The sequence below is a fragment of the Plectrocnemia conspersa genome, unplaced genomic scaffold (assembly GCF_051122295.1).
Source record: "Plectrocnemia conspersa isolate PC_06_02 unplaced genomic scaffold, ASM5112229v1 ptg000011l, whole genome shotgun sequence".
NCBI classification, from domain to species: domain Eukaryota; kingdom Metazoa; phylum Arthropoda; class Insecta; order Trichoptera; family Polycentropodidae; genus Plectrocnemia; species Plectrocnemia conspersa.
This window is the reverse complement of record NW_028277175.1, coordinates 23,199,876-23,210,444: the sequence shown is the minus strand read 5'-3', so window position 1 is coordinate 23,210,444 and position 10,569 is coordinate 23,199,876. Positions and strand designations below refer to the sequence as shown.

At 32.4% G+C, this 10,569-nt stretch overlaps 2 protein-coding genes and 1 long non-coding RNA gene across 3 annotated transcripts in view; 1 reads left to right on the top strand and 2 right to left on the bottom strand.

The window, feature by feature from the left end:
* Positions 1 to 10,569, bottom strand: part of LOC148230024 (uncharacterized) — a 99,747-nt gene that overhangs the window by 66,347 nt on the left and 22,831 nt on the right. The window lies entirely within an intron of this gene.
* LOC148230029 (uncharacterized) lies at positions 678 to 2,012 on the top strand. Its single transcript, XR_015811305.1, has 2 exons — positions 678 to 805; positions 883 to 2,012. It is a non-coding gene; the product is annotated as an uncharacterized LOC148230029 (long non-coding RNA).
* On the bottom strand, positions 4,021 to 8,055 carry LOC148230028 (motile sperm domain-containing protein 2-like). Its single transcript, XM_088196919.1, has one exon. It carries the CDS (start codon positions 6,611 to 6,613, stop codon positions 5,210 to 5,212), a length of 1,404 nt encoding a protein of 467 aa, XP_088053045.1. The 5' UTR covers positions 6,614 to 8,055; the 3' UTR covers positions 4,021 to 5,209.

Genomic DNA, 10,569 nt, shown 5'->3' with positions numbered 1-10,569 from the left:
TCCGGCCCGATTCCTTGTTATGTGTAGCACTAGGTCGCTACACCACGTTCTCTGCGAGCAACTTGGTTGAATGCAGAAAATACTTAATTAGATCAATTGGGCCGTATATGAATGCTCTAATGAGGCGTATTTCTTCAGGGTGTCCATCCATAAATGAGTATTTTGGTGGCTTTACGGTCTATACACGCAAATTAATGAGAAACGCCACTGTCAAGCATTTGTTTTTTTTATCTGCACCTTTCAATGAAAACGATTACAATGTTTAGTGGTGACAAATGATTATATCACTTTTAACTACAGTGATTTATATTTACTGCTTTCATTGTTTACGTGTTATAATATAACATTTCTCTCGCATTTGTGTAATTAATGCATCACTCTAATGAGAGAAGAATGTATGTAAAAATTCCTTCTTATTGCAGTTTAACATGACCAAACACTCCTTCGAAATGGTTAGATTATCGCGTTTGTTGTTGACAGAGAGTAAATGCGGCACCCATCTGGCAGAGCTTCTGCATTCCCATATATGTATATAAAATGTTGAGTACTCGTTCGACTGAAATGCCTATGATCTCAGGTGTCTCGCGCGTAGTGACTCGTTGACCGTCGATTATCATTTTATGGAGTTTATCGACCATTTCTGGCATAGTGGCCTCATTTGAACGACCTGGACGCTCATCATCAAAAATACTTGTATAACGCAAGTAAACATACAAACTATGGCCAAAATATATTTTGTTATGGCCAAAGTGTGGGCTGTCAAAATGTCAGTTAAACGTCAAACGCGTGGCAGTTGTATTTTTAGGTATTACAATTTAAGTAAATGGGTTACATCAAATTTTAAAAGCTTTTTTATCATAGAGCAATATAAACATTTTTCAGAATCATGAATGGTGAATGGAAGTATCACGAAAGCAATAAAGCTGCTTTGGACAATTTTTTAAGTATAGTCCAAAAGCAAGAAAATAATATTGTTACACACAAAGAAAATGTATGGTACAATTTATTTCCTGAACGTTTTAATAAACAAAATGAAGAGAACCAAGAAGTAATCGACTTGTCAACTCAAGACAGTACACACATTACCGAAACATTGGACATATCAATGAAGGAAATAAATGACATTGAAATAATTAAAAATGATCATAACGAGTACTCCGAATCTTTGAAAGAATCAACTGAAAATGAAGATAGCATTGGCATTGCAAAACAACTTTTAGAAGATTTCCAAGATGATAGTGTGGATAAAGATAATTTTATCAATATCGTTAAATCGAATAATTTTCCATCAGTATGTAGTGAATTGACTGAAGTATGTACTAAATTGATTGAATCGGGCGATTTACCGTTCAAAATATGTTCATACTTTTGTGAAGCATCAGTAGATGCAAAGTGTATTCAAATATTTTGTGTCAATTTTGTTGTTCCTCTACTAAAAAAAGATCTTACTTCTCGTTCAGTCGAAAATTCAATTCAACTTTTGATTTTAAAGTATCCATTGGAATTGTGTGAATTTGTTTTAGCATATTTTATCACTTCCTCATGTCCAGTTAATTTGTTTGTTAATTCTAATATTATAACAGATTTAGAACTTAAATATAAGTGTGTCTTATTAAAATTGTTTTTGGACAATTTTAGCGATGTTCATGAATGGACACTGCTTATAATTTTAATGCTTTTTAAATCGTTGCCAGATGAAAACGTTAGAGATTGTAAAGGGATAGTGAAATATTTACGACTTGGCTCTTCTGTATTCGCTAAGAATATTAATTTCGGTAAATTGTTATACGCTGTTGTGCAAAAATATCATGATAATATTGAATTAAAAGGAGAACTAGAACTGATCGTGAATGAAAATCAATCCGCTTTTAAAATATCTTGTGTCAATCTTTTAAAGAAATAAATATTTTTTTTAAATTATTTTCCATAAAATAAATAGTATTAATAATTATATGTCAAAATTTATATTCATGTAAAAATAAATTTTATATCTTTGTGATAGTTAATAACAATCCGTCTTTAATTATTTACAAATCCTAATTAATATATAAATTATTTAATAATTACAAAAAATATATATTCAAATTTAAAAGTCTACAACATAATTTAGTAGCAAGGATAGTCTAATAATTTTATAATAATTACTAATTCCAATCTCTCAGACATGATAGAAATTAAAAAAAAACTTCTTGATTTAAAAAATAACTGCAATTTCATGCACCGTCACCGATATGTAAATACATATAGCAATAGCTTTTCTTTAGATTATATTAAGATCTCCTCAATCATTGGAATTGTTTATAACGAAAATATTTAATCAATATAATTGATCAAATACTTATTTTGATTAAACTTGAATTACGATAAACAATAAGAGCAATGTTCAATTTTCTGATAAATAAAAATATTAAATAGATTAAAATAAATATTTTATGACTGGTTTTTTTACTCAATAGTGATCTAATGTTCAAGGTTCATTATGATTATTTACAATAGGATGTGAAGTGTTCAATAGAACACTTAAGCTTATGCAAATTTGCCATTGACACACTTTTTAGCACTGCTTCATCTTAGAGCCTAAACAATTTTATTAGTCATTCATAACTTTTTCTATACAGTGACACTTGTGAGAAGTGCCAACCTCTATAAATATACTATAGACAAAGGTCATGGTCAGTAAAGAAGACATTTGCCCACTACATATACATTTCGGCGAGGATACTTTATCAAAACGAAGAGTTTATAAATGATAGCAACGTTTCTAAAAGAGCCATCAAAGTTGATATAAACCAATTTTTTTAATACATATATTTCTAATGTGTCTTTCATTGTTCGTGATATTTTATATACAGGGACGTCATTTGCACCCCCTTGAATTTGTCTAGAAAAATGTATGTCATTTAATTAAATACTATAAATTTTAATGAAATCGAAATATTAAGACGCTGAAATGACGTCACTGATTCTAAACTAAAACTTCTAGGGTTTTCCCTAAAAAAAATCTAAAATCCATTTGCTGTTCAAACCCAAACCTAACATAATGAAAGTTTTGAAACTATACAGTTTTATAACTTTCATTCGGTCAAATACGAACTAAGCTAACTCTCCCAGGTGGAAATAAGCTGAAGAAATAGATAGACGTCGCATCTTGCACTTTGCTCCATAGTTTTTTCTGCATTTGAATATTACACTATATTTTAAAAATATGATGGCTATCCTTACTGATATTACTCTTCTCAGAAGTTAAAAATTCACATCAAAAGCAATAAAATCGTGTCAGCGCCGTCGCAGTGACGGTGAACACTAGTTAAAGAGCGTTCCCACTGTGACGGCACGAAGCTGAAATGACGACCCTGTTTTTGTATTATAATATTTTGAACATATTTATTTCCAATTTATTAATCCGTTAGTATTTTTCTTGTCAATAAATTTATTTTTGTTCATTATAATGTATTTTACAAATAAAAGTATCCAACCATAATTTTTCATGCATTAACAAATGAAGCTACGGAGACGTGGATTGGTGCACGTATGTAGGTGATCCTAATGCGCATAGTTGAAATGTTTCCTGCCTTCAGAAGCTATCAGATGAGTGAGTGAGTAAAAATTTAAAACTAAAAAAATAAGTTAATTTTCCGAGGACGGTTAAAGTCGGCTTTTAATTTGTAAAAAACGAAAAATGTTTTTTTCCAGAGGGTTATTTGAAAGCCCTAGTTTCATTGTTCTGCGAAAAACAATTTCAGGACTCGATGCAGATTTATTAAAAATATTATTAAAATATATGTAAGTATCGCAAAATATTCGTAATGCATATTTATAGTTTCAACTTCAAATAGCTACTCTCGAAATATTATTTGCTATTCGAATAATCGATCATCGCTGCACAAATTTTTGAAGATAATCACCAGATATGAAAGATGAGATATTTTTGTATATACTGTTATTTTGAACTCTACACCAAAAAGAATCAGATCATAATCGCCACTTTCTCAATCGATAAAAATCTCAATAAACAACTCGTTTACAAATATCATATGACTTTTATTAATTTTTCCGCTTGTTTTCATATAAAAAATTAAAATATATCAAAAGCACACGGGAGTATTATAATTTATCGTTAACCTATCGAGAAAAAGTAGTATTTAAAATAGATCCGATAGAATACTCTTTACAACTAGATAACACCTCCGTTATGTATAGCCGTTTTAAAATCCAACCATCGAGAGAACATCGAATATTTTCTATACATCACAGATTTGTTATATAACAATTAATAATAACATCGACCTTCGAGGCTTTCGAAAACGACACAGTCGCACGAAATCTTCACATAAAGCGGGCACATACACATGACGCAATAAGATATGAATAATTTACATATACAACTTAAAGCAACGGATTGAAAATAGAAAATGGAATGTAAAATCAGATCGGCACGTATGAAACGCACAATGTTTTCGTTCTTATTTAAATTTCATACACACCGAACATGTTTTAACTATCGATCTAAACAAATTGACATTAAACATTTAATTACACAATAATATTACACATATGCCTCTTTGAACAAATTCACTTTGTGACATTCAAATATTAACATAATAAAATATAAGCCACAGGTAGCTAGCAAACATCTAAAAAAATAATAAAAAAAAAAACAGTTAATCAAGAGGACGAAGCTCAAATAATAATAATAAAACATTAGTCACTTGAATCATTTACCAATCGATGAAATAGTAATCTGAGAGATAAATTCAACGTGAAATCAATCGAATCAGATAAATTATATAACACAATTTTTTTAAGAATTAAAATGTATGTATATAAAAAAAAATAAAAATCACAAACATTTATACTCATAGCCTATTCCACAGTATCATATATTTTTATATCAGACTCAATACAATGCAGTTTAATAAACTATAACATCATGAATTAACTTTTTACAGTGCCAAAAATATAAATATTGAGAGAATAATTTTATGATGAATAACGTTTATTATAATTACTGCATAAGTATTTTAATAAACAGATATGAATTAGTCATGTAGTAATTAATAATTTGATATTGCAACGATTAATCGATAGGCGACAAATTGAAAAATTTGTGCGTGACGACAACGTTGGACACAAAAATGAATATTATCAGAAGGAAGATGGCACATTGAAGAAATGGCTCAGAATTCACAAGATTCTGTAGCACCTGGTGCTATGGACTGGGGCAGAATTCGCCGTACGCCTCGGAAGACTGAGAGTTGCGGAAGAAGTAGAATATCAGACAGAGCAACAGCGCCGATAGAGTGACGTTCACCAATTGAATTGTCTTTAAGCTCTTCAACTGCATCGTCAGAAGCTCGTGACTCGTTTTAAGGCTCAGAATCGATTGATTCAATGACACGATCTCTTTCTCGCTGTCGGATATGTGCGAAGTAGTATCGATGATGCTCTTCTTCTTGTTCAAATCCAACGATGGAAACGAGCATTGCAAGCGTTTTTGCTCTAGCTTCAATTTAGACATGTTCTTCCATATATCGCCTAGCTCTTGAGACGACAGTTCCGATTGAACCGGAGTGCAAACGACCAAGAACTTGATCTTTGGATCGATGACTTGATTCTGGCTTGTCAATATTATCTTTATATACTCGGACTTTCCGGCTTCCAAGACTCCGACGTTCGGACAAACTTTTAACTTTTCCGGAACGGTCGTTTTAATCTTGTACGCGATGTAGGAATCGTGCGTATTGGTGATTGAAAATCCGCCTGTGTTGTTGGCAAACGTTATCACGCTGCGTGGGGATAGACTCATCATGCATAATTTTTGTTCGTCTTCTTCTCCCGGCGGGTTCTCCTGCGTCGGTGATCCCGGATCGGCGAACGTGACCTTTTTACTAGACGCGTCGTTGGCCGATAAGATATTAACCGGATGAAAAGTGAAGTTGTATTCGTCTTGTCCGCCCCAACACTTCTGCGCTTGATCCATCGGTACGAATTGACTCAAATTGTTCTCTTTCTTCGTAAGAAACTTCATCTTTTCGACCGCTTTAGCCGGCAATAGCGCTTTGATGATCTTGAACGACGCGTTCAAGACCCACGACATCTCGAAGATTAATATATAATTCAAAAAATCCGGATAGTAGAGCTTGAACAGATTGATTATGTACTTTGTGAACTCGAGGTCCATATTGGACAGACCGGTATTCTCCATGTCGAAGAATATGGATATGCGATCGCAGTGCTCGATTTTGTCTAAGCGTTCAAACCAATAGACCAAGCATCGCATCAGTTCGTCGAAGTTTTTCTGACCTTTCAAGTGCTTCTTGCTTTTGAATATCAATATAGTGTAACCGTCACAATCTCTACCGCGGGGATAAAAGAGTCCTTCTTTGAGGTAGTCCTGGTTGACGTTGTTCAGGTCGAGATCGTTAGTGCCGAAGGTCTTCCGCCAGGCACACGTGTCCACCAGCATCTTCAGGGCCAGGTTGAGGTCGCCGTCGTGGTGGTCCAAGAACTTCTGCAGCCACTTGTCATCCTCGATTCTACGGGCGTCGCTCGGGTGAGGGGCGGACTCGCCTTTCTGGGCAAACGCAGCGCGAAGGTCGGCCGGAGTCGACATACCGGCTCAACCAACCGACCTAACCTTTTGACAGTTACGAATCGACTGACTTGGTGAACGGGTAAGCCTTAACGAACCAATCGGCGGCCATGTATTTTTTATATTTTTTAATCAACTACATACCTATTACATAAATAAATAAATATGTGCAATATATTCATAAATCTAAGACCAGCCATAAAAATATACTAGTAATAAAATCAATCGTTATGAACATTTTCTCTCTGATCAACAGCATTTTGAATGGTCAAAATTTTATTAACAGCCTAGTCACAATTATCTTATTCAGGGTCAGAATAAAAATAAAAATGTAGGACGATAATGTGAATTAAAAATATAATAAAATGAATAAATACAGGCTTGCCCATATTAATGGGGCATCCCAATAAATATGTCATATCTTAAAAAATCATGAAAATATAAATAAAAAACCAACCGAGGTTGTTTCAAATGCCATATTGTCAACTAATAACTTGCAGGTGGACAGAGACAATTTTTTCCATTTTATCTGCAATTTTTCTCGCAGCTTAATTTCGGATTTGCAATTAAGTTTGGCAATCTTTCCTTTTAATTTTGCCCATAATTTCTCTATAGGATTTAGGTCTGGTGAAAAGGTTCAGAAGCGGCTATTTAATTAAAATTATTTTCACAATATTCGATTAACAAAAAAATCTGAAGAAAACCATAAATTTGTACGGTTTTTAAAATAGCTTTTAAAAACTTGGCGATACTCTAGTAACACTGGCGTGACGGTTTACTCTCGCCTGGCAATTCTCACCCCGTGATTGTATAGATAATCATATAAACAACCGTTAATCATCAATAAAATATTACTGCAGCGGTTCAATCTGTGTCTAATTGCCACCCGTCACCATCCCGTCGCAAAAACGTAAAACTATTTAGTAGTAGAAATTAAAATTTAAATATAAATTTGTGCGCTCGCTCTCCAGATAAGCGATGTGGTGGCGGAAGCCAGGAATACGTGAGACGCGAATTATATTTTCATGGCCAGATCACGTCGGTGGATCACCACTTTAGCGCACGCCCTCCAGGGGGGTGCTTTAGTGGCGGAAGCCAGGAATAGTGAAGATTACAATCGAATCTCGAAAATAATACAACTATATGTAGTTCTGACGACTGGTTATTAACCCTTTATTTTTTAATTGCTCGATATTTATAGTAAATATTTAATTCGATCATGTGTGCATAAAAAGTTATTTGTTATTGCTATAAGTAGTTATTTTGCTGGTTCCAACAAAATAAACACTAAACGTTCTAACTATTAGTAATATTTATTGAAACAATATTTAATTTAGGAAAATTCGTATTTCTTATTTAAGCAGCTACGTATTGTTTGCTAAGTTGTACAGTTTAGCGATATCATTTAAAATAATATTGCTTTATTATATTTGGTAAATATATTAAAATAATGATGATCAAGGCGTTACTTTGTTTATTTACCTATTGATACTGTTATTGATGTACTTATAGATGCAGTTTCTTGTAATTCAATATTAGGAGTAACCATATATTATTCAACTTGCACTATAAACGTTTAATATGGTTTGATGTTTATCAATTATTTTTAAAGATATCTACAGCGAAAATAAACATTTGTCTGAGATTTTGTTAGGAAGAAAATAATTATTTTTGTGAGCAAACAATAAAAATTATTAAAAGAAATATTGTATACAGTGCTTTAAATATATAAATGTATTTATAATAAATGTAAATCAGTAATTAAATAAACATTATAAGTATAGACTATATATGTATATATGTATTTATGTTTTACTAGTATCTTTCATAAATAGGGGGCCTTAAAACTTATTTCCCCCCTAGAGTAAAAAGATACAATGATAAAAAACAGATACTTCAAGTAAAGCCACTAAAGTTAAATACCTAGCAATATTTGCCGATCATTGCTATACATATAATATGTAACATATTTGCATATAATTTTATCAATTAAAAAATTAAAGAAAATTATAAATGTTATGTCGTTTTTTTTACACACACACACACAGAAAATAATTATTCCTCTTTACCTACATAGTAAAAGAATAATTAAACGATAATGAATACAAACGAAAATACATTCTGTCGTCCGCTCGATATTCGCCCTCTATGAATTGTAAAGCTATTGATTATCATCTATCATCTGAGGTGAAGTCTCGTTCTTATCTTTTTTGGATTATTTACTTCAGCTGAATCGTTTTTAATTTCTACTTGCGATTGTACATCAAATATATGAGACATCTCTTGATCTCAAAGATAACTTTTTATAAACATTTTTTTAAAACAGACGACTTGTATTTTGTATATTTTTTTGTAGTGTATTTAATATTTTTTATTTCAATTATAAAATTACTTGTATTTTGATTTTTGCATTTGCATAAAATATTTTTAAACTAAAAAAAATAGTAGCTTGATAGATTGAAATTTTGAGAACTTTTTAAGCAATAAAAATATTTTAGATATTTTTTACTCTCCTACAACCTAATTTTACACGTGTTGCAAAATTGAAACAGATGTCTTAGTTAAATATAAAATTTTCCATTAAATATATGTCAAAGTGAAAAATACCGATTGTTTTCATTATAAGCATCAATAGATTTAAATATACACCCAATAAATTGCACTCATAAATGTTTCATACAATTTTTACAGTGGCTTTAAAGTTTATAAGTATATATTAAAAAAAAAACTATTATAATTTCTTACTACATGAAAAATTAGTTAACAATGTTTATTTAATTGCTCAATATTTTAACTGTCTCTAAATTAATAGCTGAATATACGCGAAGATACGGCCTGAGACTCTTGAGCGCGATCATCGCAACAAGAGGAACTGACCTCCAGACACTGTCACTGCCACGTCTAAAAGACCCCAGAGGATCTTCCACGGACATCATCCCTGCGCTAGCTTCTTCACCACTGCTCGGAGAAAACGATACTCGCCCATCATAGTTTGTCGCAATATATGTAATATAAACTAATAAATTATTACTTGTTTCCACCTGCATCTAACTAGCTGCGAAGTCACACCCCTTAGGGTTACTAAGCCGTAAGCGAATTCCCAATATACATGCGTTAGAGCGCAACAGTGACGTCACGATGACGTTTCACGCCGGCGCCTAAATCAGTTCCACAAATACTCACAGGCGTCGCTTCATACGCCGCTGCGATCGCGGGATCAGTTGGTCATAGATTGGATGATGCTGGACAATTACAAGATATACCGAAATGATAACAAATCAATACAATATCATTAAAAAAAGGTTAGGTTGTTTGGTTCTATAGTAATAGTCGGCGCGAGCGGCAGCGAGGCGCCTCTAAGACGATGCTAGAAAGAGACGAGTGAATGCTAGAAAGAGACGCGAGATGTGACGTCGACATGGCACCCTAATGCATGCCTTATGGGAATGCGCAAACCGTAAGTCTCCAAGTAAAATCCACGGCTAGTTTCCAAATATTTTCTGTTTTAAGCTACACTTATCCCTTAACTTACGCAATACTCTTTTAAGTGGTTAAAAAAAACTTTTTTTAAATACTCTAAATCAGCCATGGCCAAACTGGTCCAGCGGGCCATAGCGCTGCGTTGCAGCTGCGCTTCGAAATTTATTTCTTATATGATAAAGATTCTAAAAAAATCGGGTTATTATATAAGATTTTTCGATTAATTATTTATAATTTATTTTATTTGAATCCTTTCTCTTAATAAAAAAATAAGGTACATTCTAATTAATCTCATCAACATTTATACAATTTTAATATGCGTATTAAAATCAACGTAGAAGTTTAAATACAACTGTTTGAATGTAAATATAATTTTACACAATACATGTTTGCAAATAGTGCATTCCTTATGTATTCTGAGTTCGCAAGTCATTGTTTGATGATGAATTTATAATTTTGTGTACGATTTGACATATTTGAATTCGTTTAATATTCAT

Excerpts from the sequence above, each read along its gene's own strand:
- LOC148230028 (XM_088196919.1), bottom strand. The coding sequence starts at position 6,613 with ATGTCGACTCCGGCCGACCTTCGCGCTGCGTTTGCCCAGAAAGGCGAG.